Raw genomic sequence first — 15,357 nt, forward strand, 5'->3', positions numbered from 1 at the left:
GAAGCATTGGGACTTTGTTTTTTTCGTGTGTCGTGATTGGACTTTGATATTTTCTTAAAGTGCCATATAAGAACTTTGTTTTTTTCTGAAGCGTCTCATTGGAACTTAGTTATTTTCGCCAAGTGTCGCGATAAGACTTTATCATTTCTCAAGGCGACATACTGGAACATTGTCATCGAAACTTTATTTTCTTCGAGTGTCGTGTTGGGACTTTAATATTTCGACACGTTGGAACTTTATTTTCTTCGAGTGTCGTGTTGGGACTTTAACATTTCGGCACATTGGAACTTTGTTATTTCTACACATTGGAACTTTGTTTTATTCTTAAGTGCCACATAAGAACTTACTTATTCGACGACGATTGAATTTTCACGTGTGTTGTGTATCGCATTGAACTTACGCGAACTTATATTTTTGAATCAATTTCTGGAACATTGAACTTAGGGGACATTAAACATTACGTTTAATTGTGAAATATGCAATGCTTTCCAGGTGCTGCACAGGGACTTATGTTTTGATTCTTAAAGACTGTGACAATTCGGAATACGCATATCGCATTTCCATAAAGCCTAGAACTTTCCAGTATTTTGAGTGTTCCATAATTTATGAAGTCAGACTTTTTCTTTCAAATATTATTTTTCTTTAATAGCTATTCACTTCGCTTATTAATGCAACAGGACAGTTTCCGAGTGCTACTTATTCAGTTCATTGCCAATATGTTTTAAACCTTCAGAACTATGCATTTAGGACTGCAGTAACAGTAATCCTCTAGAACATCCTGACTTACAGTGAGCTTGCCTTATGAACTTGCATTTCTACCAGTACTTGTTCTTCGAGTGATTATTCTAGAACGTTTTTGCAGTAATCATAATTAAAAGGTCATATCTGTTCAGACAGTGCCCTGAATGTGTGGAGTGCCGTACAGGAAATTCAGGTGTGAATTACGTCTCGAATCGAACCCAGGAACGCGTACCAATCTTCGAGACATTCCAGAACGTCGGGACATTCCAGAACGTCGAGACACTTCCAGAACCTCCAGACGTTCCAGAACTCCTCATCCGAGCAGGTGTGGTCCCTGCCCAGTCGATGTCCAGCACCATCCCAGGACTTGGAGGTACCAACCAGCCACGACATTTCCACGCTGCTGTATGAAGGTGATACGAACTTGCTTTTGATGATCAATAAACTCAATTTATCAAAATAATCTCTCAATTTGATAATTATACCTCTCTCTGTACCAGCTCCAATGATAAAGCCACAACCGAGATTAAGAGTCATGCTCGTTCATTTAATATCAAGCGCCTTAAAGATATGAACACATTTTTACGGGTACAATATACAGGATTATTCAGCTAAAATATCCACTTCAAATAATTTGAGATCTGTTAAAGACTTACTGTTTTTCACTTTTAGTAATGTTACTGAGATGCTCATAATAGAACTTGCGGTATTCCCTAGGATGTCAATATCTAGTGAGATAATGGTACTAACTTTTCTTAAATAGAACTACACTGTTTTCTACACCAAGCCTTGCACTTTACAGATATGACAAATTCAGAACTGTGTTTAAAAAAAAATCAGACTAGTACTTCTCAAGAAAATGGAATGTGTTCAAACATGCTTTATTTGCCAGCCATAGACTGCTCTGTTCAACTGAATTACAGACAAGGTGGAAAGAAGGCATGCTGTGTACAGACATGAGCTGTTGATGTATTCGAGTTCTTTCACCTTCTGCCAGCTAAGTAATCGCTCTATTGCACCCATAAATATACTGTTGTGATGAAATATTTATTGCAGCAAATAGCTATACATAAAATACAAAACAAAACAGTCAAACCTCCGTACAGAACTTTGTTTAAAATTCCGTTTTCAATTTGCACTTCAAAACATGGTACTTTTCACAGAGTTCACCACATTTTCTGCATTTACCATCACTCTAGGGAACATGAAAACACTTTGTTAAGCATAGTTTGTGATGAAACCCATGGACTGAGAGCCTAGTTACTAAATGTCTTAGTTTGTAACCTCCCTTTGTCCACTCCTGGTTAGTCACTGCATCATTCAGGTATAACTCCTCCCATATGTAGCCCTTCTTTCACTGAAGTTCATTCATGAGGTCCTTATATGACAGAGTGGCTGCAAGCAAAAACTTCAGACGCAATTTTTCCACCAATACAACTCTCTCGTTAGTACATAAACAAGCCGCGAGGGAGTGTACTTAGATAAGCAAAGTGCTCTCTTTAGAAAAGACGATTTTGGACCCTCTATACTTTCATTAGTGCCTTGTTAAGATGCAATCATATATTTTCCTGACCATATGTCATTACCGGGCTGATTTTTAAATGAAACAATTCTATGGCTGTCTTTAGAGACAAGCTGCTTAGATGTTGAATGTCACTTATTGCTTTAGTAGCAGCATTTAACTGTTTCTTAACATGCAGAGTAAACAAGTTTCCAAGTGACTGGAATGTGACTCCGAAGTATCTAAAGTGCATTTCTGACTTCAAATGCCTGTCGTCAAAGTAAAAGGATCCACGTTTGCCTCCTCTTCTGAAACTCATAGAAACAGTCTTTTCTTAATTTATTCTTAACTAGCAAATGTATCTGTGCTTCGCTACGGTATTCTACATTGTATATGGATAGCAAAATAAATGACTGTACATGCAGTGAACACATTTTTTAAAAATTGCATGTCTCTTAGCGTTATCCAGAAACAGCAGGAGGAGGTTCTCATATGTTGTTTCCAATGTACAGTGCGAGTTCCAGAGTTGTGATGATAACGGCAGGCTCACTTGCCTACTGCCATTCACAATTGAGTAGGGAAGTTTTAATTATAATGGCAGGCCACATTACCTACTGCTCGGTCACAATCGATTTGGTGAGTTTTAGTTAAAATGGCATGTATGGTTATGGTTATCTATAAAGAAGAAAATCAAATGATGCCTACATATTAGTGACTGATGTAAAGAAAGACCTTACCTGGTTGACGAGACACCAAGCAAGCCGTACAGCATCCTTGACGTACTGCACCAGACCTGGACAGCTCTTGAGGCAAGGGTAGTCGTAGAGTGTTGCCCAAATCTGGGAGCACACCTCCTGCACATAGTCACAGTATTATTATTGTGGAACAGTTACATTACCAGATATCTTCAGTCAAGGGGTAACCTGTGAAATATGGACATTTGGAAGAATTTTAGGGAGGAGAAGGACTGTAGGTAAAGTGTTGTATGATTTCTTCACAGATACCTTACTTGGCTCAGAGCTCCATTTATTAAATCATAAACAAGATTTTGAATTGTGTTGCTTGCATGATAATTTTTAACTAACAAGAACTAAGAAGACACTGAGTATAGAAACCAAGCTTAGAAACTATAATACAGTTGTTAAACCAGAACAATTTTGGCTTTGCAAACTTTGACTATGAGTAGACAGGGACATGTAGGATATCACCAAATATTTTAGGCAACAGATGGGTTAAAAGGCAGGTAGAACTTTTTTTTTCTTTTTGCTAGTTACTTTATGCCGCACCGACACAGATAGATCTTATGGCGACGATGGAACAGGGAAGGGCTAGGAGTGGGAAGGAAGAGGCCATGGCCTTAATTAAGGTACAGCCTTGTTTTGCCTGGTGTGGAAATGGGAAACCATGGAAAACCATTTTCAGGGCTGCCGACAGTGGGGTTCGAACCTACTATCTCCCAAATACTGGATACGGGCCGCACTTAAGTGACTGCAGCTATCGAGCTCGGTGCAGGTACAACTGAGATTAATGAGGAACTAATGATATTGGAATTCTATGAAACCAAAGGTGACAAAGTTGTGATTTAATGTAAAACAAAAGCTGAAGGTTTCCACCTATTCAATACTATTTATTGTAACCTTAAAAAAATTACATATATTCTGTTCACACTTGTTTCAGCTGAACTGAATTGAAGAAGATTCTTCAAGTACTATAATTTTAAGTGTTTCACCTGCTCTTCTGTGAAGTGCCTTCGATGAATTGGAAGAAAACTGAGAACTTACACAAAATGTGTGATGATGACAAGTATTTAACATCCAAATCTTTACTTGTCTTGCACTGAAAATCAACAACACATGCTTGCTTCATACATTTTTCTATAATTCATGTCTTACCTTAGCTTGATTGATTTTGACTGATGTTGGTCTCCAGCAAGACCGGGACTAGTTTCATCAAATATTTGTAACATTTTTTAAGGTTACAATACAGTACTGAATGGGTGGAAACCTTCAGCTTTTGTTTTACATTATATTGCTCTTCTATATGGAATAATATGAAATTTATTACCTATGAAGCTGTGATTTTTCGAAGAATATGCAAAAAATCTGAGACAGATCGAAATCCCAGAAATAAAATCAAAGACAGGGATGAATTACATGGATGATCAAAATCTATCAGGGATTTTAAGGGGAACTAAATTTGCTGAGTGTTGGAAAACTATGTTTAGAAGTTACACCGGTGACCCGAATGGATAATAACTAAAGACAGCATCGGGTCACCAGTGGGCCAATACAATGTAAAATTAAGTCATCAAAATTCACTGCCACAGGGAACGTGTTAAAAAATGGTCTTGCCATTTCAACAACCTGGAAAAGTTGTCTTGGTTGACAATAAAGGACTGCAGATTATGAGGTATCATGTGGTTGGCACGGCAAATCCTCTCAGCCATTATTCTTGGCTTTCTAGACCAGAGATAAAGAAAAATAGTGATCTCAAAATTTGTTTCGATTAATAATGAGTGGAAATGTTTAGCCATTTTGAATACATTCCTCAGAAACCTCTTACTGAGGGTTCTTTTGCCTTCCTGGGGCAAATATCCCTGTAGAATGAATTATCTAATAAATAACCTTTGTATAGAAACCAGGTCTCAACTGAAGAATGAAATGATGAAGGTAATGCTTGTACTAAAATCTAATTTTGGTCTAATCTATGACAAGTTTTATGAACAGAATAACAGGGACTCATAGGTATTAAAGAAAATATACTATGCAGAGAAAATACAACAGTGATTACATTAAATGAAGCTGGACTAAATATATTCTAGCAAAATATCATCTTTTTTTAATACTATGTAGCAGTTTAAAGATTTGAAATATCCAAATATAAAAGAAACAATTATTATGTCAATACATTTGTGCAATAATGTATAGTAAATATGTAATAAAACATTTAGCACTTTATTTAGCCATTGCAACGGCTAAGTATGCAAGTATACTTATTCATCGTCATCATCCTCCTCCTCTTTTCCCCCTATCCAGCTCCTGACAGGTTGGGGCATTTATGGGACTTCTCCATCTTCCTCTCTCCTTCCACATCCCTCTTCCATCATTATGTTCCAGTCCTTTTTATTGAATCAATCCACCTTGTTCTAGGTCTCTCTCTCTCTCTCACTCTCTTTCCCTCGGACTTCATCTCCATCATCTGTTTTGGTATTCTTTCCTCCTCCATCCTACTTATGTCCAAACTACAAAATATAAATTTCATGTTTCCATATTGACGGCCAAACTAATAATCTTTAAATCACTACAAAAAAATGATTTATTACTGAACAGTATTTTCCTTATTCAATACGCTATGGTTAATGTGAATTTAAAAAGCATAAATTTCACATTTTTCACTTCTATACATGTTTGATCCTAATTGGATCATCTTCAGTAGATTGCTAAAAACTGACGTATAAATATTATAGTTAAAAACATTTAAAACTGAAGCAAGAATGATGTTATGAATGTTAAAATGTTCTTATTACAAAAAAGTTCAGGCTCTTATAAGGTCGTGTTGAAATCTTCAGTGTGCACAGTTATCCACTCATTCTAATATCCTCTTGATGTTACATTAGTTAAAAGTCTGCTAATTGGGATAGGTGGTATCTGATTATTAATTGATATTTTGTGATTTTGTTTGCTGCTATTAAGGATTACCGAAATTGCACATGTCTCGGTGGTATGATTGCCTGCAATTGGAAAGTTAAAGTTAATTGAATGCCAAAGAAACACAAAAAGTGTAGCCTCAGTGTTTGTGAGTAATAAAGTTGTGACTAACCATCTTTGCCCAGTTGAATGATGTGTTTACATGAGTGGTTTTGTACATACTAACCAGGTTTATCATATGATGTAGGCTCAAGATCTTGATGAGGAGTGGCAGAAAAGAAGGGGACTGAACTTGACACGATTGGTAAAGGAACTGTAGGCGGAGCAGGTGAAGTTATCATTGGTTGAGGGTGGGACCTTTCATTATAGGATGCAAATCTACAAAGAAGTGAAATTAAAGTTTCAAAAGTTAAAAAGTTTCAAATAAAGAATCCAATTTTTCATTAGTTTCATTTAAACTGTATTCAGGGTTTAAAAAAAAAAAAAACCTATTTGTTCGGGGCGTCAACCTAGAAAGATCTTTTGCCCCTACTTGCATCATATGTGAGGGACCTGCATGTATTTTGTAAATGGTGGAAGTAAATAAAATAAATTTCGTGTGGCTATTTCTAGCCGAGTGCAGCCCTTGTAAGGCAGACCCTCTGATGAGGGTGGGCGGCATCTGCCATGTGTAGGTAACTGCGTGTTATTGTGGTGGAGGATAGTGTTATGTGTGGTGTGTAAGTTGCAGGGATGTTGGGGACAGCACAAACACCCAGCCCCCGGGCCATTGGAATTAACCAATGAAGGTTAAAATCCCCGACCCGGCCGGGAATCGAACCCGGGACCCTCTGAACCGAAGGCCAGTACGCTGACCATTCAGCCAACGAGTCGGACAATGGTGGAAGTGTAAAGTGTTGAATGTGAGGAAAGGAATGTTAAGGATGACACAAACACCCAGTTCCCAGGCCAGGGATATTAACCATTTACAATTAAAAATTCCTGACCCAGCCTGGAATCAAACCTGGGGCCGCTGGGTGACAGGCAGACACGTTTCCCCCTACACCACGGGGCCAGACTGTTCAGGTTTAGTATATTGATCAATGTGGATATGTATGTTCTCTAAGATATAGAAGTGACAAATGTGAAATTTAAGTTTTTAAAATTCACAATATCCATAATGTATTGAGTAAGGAGTATACTGTTCAATAATAAATCATTGTTATAGTGATTTAAAGATATTATGTTCAAACAATCTTAGTTTAGTCCTATTAATTCTCTCATTTAGGTTTTCTGTTACGACTTCCTTTCTAAGATCTTTGTTTCTCACTCTGTCTTTCCTTGTCCTTGTCTTTCCTATCTTCCTTCTTAGGTATGTCAGTTAAGGATAATTATGCTACCTTATGTGACAACTGTTTGACCGAGGGTCAAGCAGCCATTACCACACGTAACACCCTAAGGGGGGCAGCAGCAGCTACGGACGGAGGCCAGGTGAAGCTTTTGTGTAGAAAATGACACATAAATTCACCAGAAAGGAGGATCAGCGATTAAGATGGCAGAAGAGGACCCCAGTCCCAATGACAGATAAAACAGAAGAATTTTCTCCTGTCAGCAATGCCTGTAGTTTAGTGAAATGGTTGCAAAATGTGCCTGTACTCCTGTGGAGTGGCCTAAAGTTACACCTGGCAAGTAGGTACAAAATGCCTCTGGAAGTGGCGACCCCATTGAAATAATAGCCTAAATATGAGTACGGTACTTCTAAACTATGCAAGTATACTTATTTTATTTTGATAATTTAAAAATTCTCTCACAATACTTAATATTCATATTAAGGAAGAGAAGGAATGAAGTGAGTAAGAACACCAGTTGATTCTCATTTATATCCTGCCCAAAGCACTGCATGCATGAGCAGCGATTTCCAGTTATCGCTTAGGTTCTAGCTCCAGCTGTGATGGGCTGTAGTGGAGAGAACACTATAAGATTATTTCTATTAATGGCAGACATATGTAACAGCACAGAGGAGAGGCTGGTGACTTGGGAATTACAGCACATTCCTTGAGACTTGCTGACTGTAAAATAGACATATCACTAGTAAACGAACAATGATTTGAGCATTTTGTTTGGTTGAGAAAGGAGACGTATGGTTGTTAATTTACCTTAATACTATTCAATATCTGCGGTTATGACCTGTTGCACAGAAAGGGACCCAAATTCAGCAATAGAAATTTTACAGCAGAGCTGAACAAAAGAATCTGGGTTGCAAAAATTGCATTTTTAATGTTTTGAGTTCATGCACTACCTATGGGTCTCAAATACTTATAAAGTTGTTTTGTTTTCACATTTACATCAATAAAGATGTTTATAAGGTCACAAATACTTTTAAGAGGCGGAACATTACGATCTCATCCAGAATGGATAACAGAAGCGCAGAAGTATTACAGCCCTACTCCAAGTCAGGAGTGTATAAGTTTTGATGACTGCAGGTATGTTGGGCAAACTGGGTGTAGTTTCAGGGTTAGAGATACTGAACATCTTAATGCTGTGAAATATAATAGATTCTCAGCTGTAGGCCAGCATGTCTATGATCTTAAACACAAGTTCACGGACATAGAGCAAGACCTTGAGATTATGGAGACACTAAACAACGGGCCTTTGCTTGACATTACAGAGGCGTGCTTCAGACACTTAGATCAGTATTTTAATGCTAATCTTAATCTAAATGAAATTTCTGAAACACCTAGAGTTCTATTTGATTTTTGATAATATTGTTTACAAATATAAGATTTCCAAGAAATATTACTGTTCTTCGGGCTTTGCATAATAGTTTTTCATATTATTCTTTTCGTCCAAAATGTCCCTCGGACCCCTCCTTCACTATCGCTCCATAGGCGATTCTCCCTGCTAACCCCTACTGCCCCTCTTCGACACGTTTCTACTTTATGCACATGACACAAGCAAGCCATCACTCACTGTACTACAGCCGCCACGTTAGATCTACGGCTGTTTGAGATGAGTCCTACAAATAAACTTAACAATTGCCTTCCTTCGTTAATTTTGGGTTTTTCATCATTTGCAGGTTTCCGATATTGAACTGAGAAACTTAGTCCATGTTAACATCTTCGGGACACATTTGTACATTTCCACCTTATCAGGTTACACACAACAGCACTGCCAAGCATAGTAAGCATTCTGCTACAGGAATCAAGTTTTAGAGGATGGCACATTTTAATACATAAAATTATAAACAAATGCAAGCACAATGATGTTTTGGTGTAATTTAGTTTTATGAATGTAATATAAGTCTGAACTGAACAATTTAGTGTTTTAACACCAACAAATTTGAATGTATACAGTTTTAACTCATTCAGTATATTCAACCTTGAAGGCTAGTGCTACTGAACTGACACACAAGGTGTTAAAAATAAAAGGTATAATTTAAGCAATACCAAGTAAACAAGAAACAAGACTGAACTCAGTACCCCAAGATGAAAAACTTTGAACGCACACAAACCTTATTTCTTTTTATTCAGGTTGTTTTTAATAGTGACATTTGACCCACAAGTTTGTGAACTTGTAGAAATATGAGACAATAACTTTGTATTTTATCTAAATATATTTTATCTAAATATATATTTTAATGTAAGGTCTATAGGAGTTAGTTGTACAAGAATGTTGATGCATATTTTATATTAATTGCCAGTTTTTCATGACTTTCATGCAGCTGATGATGGCGCTAAAGAAACGACAAAACCAGTACTGCTGAATAAAGTTAATATGTTGTAATACATTCAGGCAACATTAGTTTTTTATTGAATAGGTGGAACCTCTAAAAACTTCATAAGTATTTGTGATCTTGGTTCAATACGGATAAAATAGAAGATGAAATTTCTTATGCTAAATAAACCTATGGGTCTGCTCAACAAACTAAGGTACAAAACAGTTCAATTGTTTTGCACTAGATGTCATGAAAATTTGGTACAATTAGCAAGAAAATAAGTGAGATCCTTAATTGAATTTTTCTTAAAATATCATTTTCTTAATGGCAACAGGCAAATTATCTATGTATTGCATCTAGAAGCATTATTTTAAATCTTCAGTATCTTATGCCAATTTTAGAATCACAAAAATCTCTAAACTAAAAAATCCTACTTTAGGTCCCTTTCAGCACAATGGGTCATAATTGCTTAGTTGTACATGTTCTGAGATTTATGACAAAGACTCCAGAATATGTAAGGTGACCAGATATTCTATTTTATTAAGTTATGTTCCTCTGTTCTAAGGCTTTTATAAGGGCACTATGGCAGATGATATTGTTTTTCATAAAACATGGCCAAACTGTTGAGAGAAGAACGTAATATCTCACCCTTTCTGTCTTCCTCTCAATCATCACCATCATCTGGTTTGCTTGCAGTTTTGAAGTTTGAAGAATAAAATGTAAGGTTTGCTGACATGAGAAGTACAAGGGAAGGATAAAAATGTTCTCTTTTTCCCTATCTCCATTCTTGCCTTAAAAGGACTGATGGATCTGTACATACTGACAAGAAGAATATAAGAATATTTTAAATATTGTACAGTATTTCATTTGTATGGATTAGTTGCCTTAAACAGTGGTCTTGCCATTTCAACGACCTGGAAAAATTGTCTTGGTTGACAATGAAGGGCATCCCAATTTGAGACCATGTGCTTTTTAATAAACGCAGCGGTGTTGCGATTGATAACAATGGACTTTTTGACCAAATGAACTGCTTGAACTACTGAAGGCAAAGAAAAAGAAATAGCAATCTCAAAATTTGTTTCAATCAATAATGGGTGGAAATATTTAGCCATTTTGAATACATACACATTCCTCAGAAACCTCTTACTGAAGGTTCTTTTGTCTTCATGGGACGAATAACTTTCATACAGAAACAAATTCTAAATGAAGAGTGAAGTGGTGAAGGTAATGCTTGCACTAAAATGTAACTTATGACAAGTTTTATGAATAGAATAATGGGAACTTGTATGTATTAAAGAAAATACACTTTGAAGAGAAAATGCAATAGTGATTGCATTAAATGAAGCTGGACTAAATACATTCTTGCAAAATATCAACTGTGTTTATACTGTGTAGCAGTTTAAAAATATGAAATATCCAAAGATAAGAAAGCGTGTATAGTAAAATATTTAGTACTTTATTTAGCCGTCCAACTACAAGGTACTTACGGTAGTGTACCACTATGGCCTCTCAGAAATCTGGTCACCTTAAGAATATTTCTTAACATCCCCTTCTCCATTACTGAATGAATTAGATTGATTGCATAGAAAAGCTAACATTATTTAGACTCTTCACAGTGTGGTTATAAAAATATATACGATATAAGCAAAAATGATGTATTTGAAGGAAGAGGAAATCTAGACTGAAGACACTTGTAGATCTGAATTATTAAAGGTGTTTTGTTTAGAACTGAGTAATTCAAAGTACAATATGAACCTGAGTTTCCATATATTTATCTGATGTCATTTATAGGTACTAAATATTGTCACTTACCTCAACACTTTTGGTGAGGTCAAAACTCTCAACAGTTCTCCTGAGGTAGACACAAACACTTCTTTCCAGCTCTGCCGTTATGGGATCAATGGGCGGATGTGGACAGCCTGGCGGGGGTGGAGCTGGGATGTGCAAGATGCGACGGACATGGTCCTTCTTGAGGTGCAGTAGCGACTGTGCGGATCGGAACGCCAACTGCTCGCAAGGCAATGTTCACGTGCATGTACACACAACTTATTTACAGGCCGATAGGAGAGATATAGACAAGACTGTACAATGTGACAGAGACAGGAAGAGGGGAAGAACTGAAGAACTTTATGTATATAATGCACATGAAATATTTATTACAGGTTGTAAGTAATTATGTCCAGCGCCTTGTCTTGTGTTATAGTGTCAATCATAACAATGATGGTGGAGTGGTGTTAGTATGCCCCAACTAGAAATAATAAAATAATGGCATGTGACTTCTAAAGAGGCTTGGTCCTGGTCTTTCAAGTTGTTGTTGGTGAGAATGGGGTTCTACCTAAGATGAATTCTATTACTGAAGGCACCTAGTTTCCCTGAGCCACAGAAATTAACCAATGAAAGTTAAAGTCCAAAACCTGGCAAGAAATTGAACCTGGGACCCCTTGGACAAACGGCCAGCATGCTAACCATTTAGCCATGGAGCCGGACAAACTGAAGGTGGGATGGGTAGTTCGAATCATGAATGAAGAGATACTGAATTAAATTGATGAGAGGAGAATGATAAGGCAAAATTTATTACAATTGATTAATTTAATCTTATTCCAATATCCGTGTTGACAACATATCCAATTTTCAAGTGAAAAGATCCACCTATTCAACACTGTTTTATATCATACATTTAATTTTGTATTACTTTTGTGGAAAACATGTTTCATCTCCCATGAGACATCTTCAGTTCCTTAAAAGACCCAGCATAAAATTACAGGGATAACACTTAAAATTATTTTTACAGACATACTTTTCAAAATGGTTAGTCTTTTGGCTTGAACACTTTATGCTAGGTCTTTTAAAGAACTGAAGATGTCTCCATAGGAAATGAAATATGTATTCTGAAAAGAAAAAAAAAAAGTATGCTATAAAAAAAAAGCATTGAATAGGTAGACCTTTTTACTTGAAAATTGGCAAAATTTGACCAGAAAAAGAGAAAGAATAGTAGAACACATCTTAAAGACATCCAGGACTTGTTCAGTTGTTTTATGAGCGAAGTGCAGGCAGTAAGAATGGTAGGGATAGACCTGGGCATGAATAGGATAAACAGGTTAGAGGAGATGTTGGATGTAGTAGTTACACAGAAATGAAAAGGTTAACACAGGATAGTCTGCATCAAAACCAGTCTATGGACTGATGACCCAAAAAACAACAAGAGTGTAAGAAGAGCCACACTTTAATGTCTAGCCAATAGATCTACAGTATATCCAATCTTCTATTCTTCATCATATCCAATAACTCCTTATCATCATCATCATCATCATCATCATCATATGCAGTTTCCAGCTGTTGGCCAGGTCTGCTTAATGACCTCTGATAACTCAAGTAATTTGATTCCATCTTCTTTCCATTCTTATGCAACAGAACTACTCTAAATCCCAGAGAGTGTGAGATGTGGTAAGATGAGAAAGGGGGACAGAAGGTCTAAAATATATATCCCAGAAAGTCAGAAAATGTAAAAATCAGTTTCATTGGAACCTACTGAGGGCAAATATTGACCGCCTCCATAGCGCAATGGTTAGCCTCCATGCCTCAGCTGATAAAATGAGGGTCTACAATCAACCATTAGTTGCCTCAAATTCTCTAATATTAAAAAGGAATTTTTCTAGGCTACAACTGTAGTAAGTCCTATTCAGAGTTCCTTTAAAAGTTTCTGTGGATGTGTTCAATCAGGATGACTATGATGTAGTATAGAGGATGCACTGCCAAAGTGGTCATCTTATAATCTGAGTGTCCTGGGTTCGAATCTTGGTACTTTCAGTGCAATTTTCACTAGGGCACTCGGACTTAAAACCCCCAAACTCCAAAATTGAGCCTGGGTGGTCCATCAATCCCATACAAACATCAGTAATGATCAATAAAGAGAAAATATATTCAAGCAGAAGAATTACTAGAATGAAAGTGACTGGAGAAATTGGAGATCCTGGAAAAGACCCATCTCACTTTATTTTCTCCATTTTATTTTTACAATTTCCTTTATGTTACACCTAGGGCTAGGAGTGGGAAGGAAGTGGACATGGTCTTAATTAAGGTACAGCACTGGCATTTGCTTGGTGTGAAAATGGGAGGGTTGCCGACAGTGGGTTTCAAACCCACTATCTCCAAAATGCAAGAACAAATTTCCCACTCTCAAATAGAGTTGTACTCAGGATACAGTAGTAAAACCTAATTTTGGAACTTCTCATAAGCCAATACACATAAATCTTGAAATCTTACACAACTAACAGGGATGTCCTTCTTTATAGAACGGAACATTCAATATGACTCTTACTATATTGTTTTGATACAGACTTGGGAAATTTTATGGAAGATTGGAAAAATTACATTTTCTTTAGTTATACTCTAATTTAGAAAAGAAGAGTGTTGTCAGAAGCACCCCTTTCTCAATGTACTGGATTTGAATTGCTTAATATCTTATATTTTAAATGCTATGAATGTTCTGCAGAGTAATATGAACTTATGAGAAAAGAATATGGACAATCTAAATGTAAAAAAAAAAAAAACATTTAAGCTCTTTAAGTCTTCAGGCTTTTTCAATCGTGAAATTACCAGTATTTTTCCCCAGTGTAAATGTAGTTAAACAGAGTATCTTATTGAGCAAAAGCAAATGAAATGATTGAAATTAATATAATTATTTAGAATGCAGAAAAGATTGATGAATTTGAATGTATGTACTGAAGTTTATTCATTCATAAGATCACAGAACAATGCATTGACCATAATGATTACACATGACAAAGCTGGTAGGTACCTCGTATTTTGCATAAAAGTAGTAATACATTTCTTCAGTTTGTCATGCTGTTATTTCTGAGGTAACTGAAGTACCGGTATCCATGACTTATTTTGGATTTTGGCAATGGTTTTAAGGCTGGATGCCTCCCTAATACCTCATGGCTATTCAGGGTGAAATTCTGCCCTAGGATCCTTGGATGTTGGGTGGATAACTAACTAGCAGCTAATCCACCGTGCTTATCATGCTCCTCTCCTGATTTTTATTTGTTGTATATTCTAGTTCACCATTTTTGGTCAAACCACTGGTTCTTGTAAACCAGTTATTCATCTCACATACTGTTATTGCCTGTAATAAATATTTCCTGTACACTGTTCACTGATTTTATGTGGTATACAGTGCAGATTGGTACAATATGAAATTTGCAGCATTCCATGTCACTTCCTTCAGTCTACCTTATGTGTGAAACACAAAAGTGATGGTGTGGAATATCTCCTAAAGGGAGCAAATTTGCTTCAGTAGAAACAGTGAATGTGTTTAGATCATTAGCAGGACAGTAATACAGTAGAATAATTCAGAGATATTAAAAAAAAGCAAAAACAATAAAGCTTTCCAGAATTAATCTTCTTCTCTCTAATAAGACAGAGTTAAGTTATACATATACCCCTGCGCATAAATACAGTGAAACCTTGTTAGTGCCGGATAAACAAAGGAAAAGTGAAGAAACATAAGACTAAGATACGTCCTATTATATGTTCCTCTCTCTCTCTCTCTCTCTCTGACTTGATTCGACACTTGTTCGTTACTTTCCTATACTTGGGATCCTTTTATTCCTTTGTGTTTGTCGTGTACTCCTAATCTTTTACCTCCTATTAGATATGTTTGTTTCTATTGGAATACTGACATGGAGACTGGAGGTAAGGACAAGAGGAATACTCCTCGAATTTCATTTTGTACTGATCTTATGGTTACCAACCCCCATCAAAATGGCATCTTC

General features: G+C 36.5%; 1 protein-coding gene across 1 annotated transcript in view; it reads right to left on the reverse strand.

The window, feature by feature from the left end:
• LOC136860734 (uncharacterized) overlaps positions 1 to 15,357 on the reverse strand; it is a 333,859-nt gene that overhangs the window by 7,568 nt on the left and 310,934 nt on the right. The window contains exons 6-7 of the mRNA XM_067138775.2: positions 11,396 to 11,590; positions 2,980 to 3,096 (exon numbers count right to left, since the gene is read on the reverse strand). Coding sequence (XP_066994876.1) covers positions 2,980 to 3,096; positions 11,396 to 11,590 — 312 coding nt within the window. The remainder of the gene's footprint in view (positions 1 to 2,979; positions 3,097 to 11,395; positions 11,591 to 15,357) is intronic.

Source organism: Anabrus simplex, chromosome 1 (genome assembly GCF_040414725.1).
Source record: "Anabrus simplex isolate iqAnaSimp1 chromosome 1, ASM4041472v1, whole genome shotgun sequence".
In the NCBI taxonomy this organism is placed as follows: Eukaryota; Metazoa; Arthropoda; class Insecta; order Orthoptera; family Tettigoniidae; genus Anabrus; species Anabrus simplex.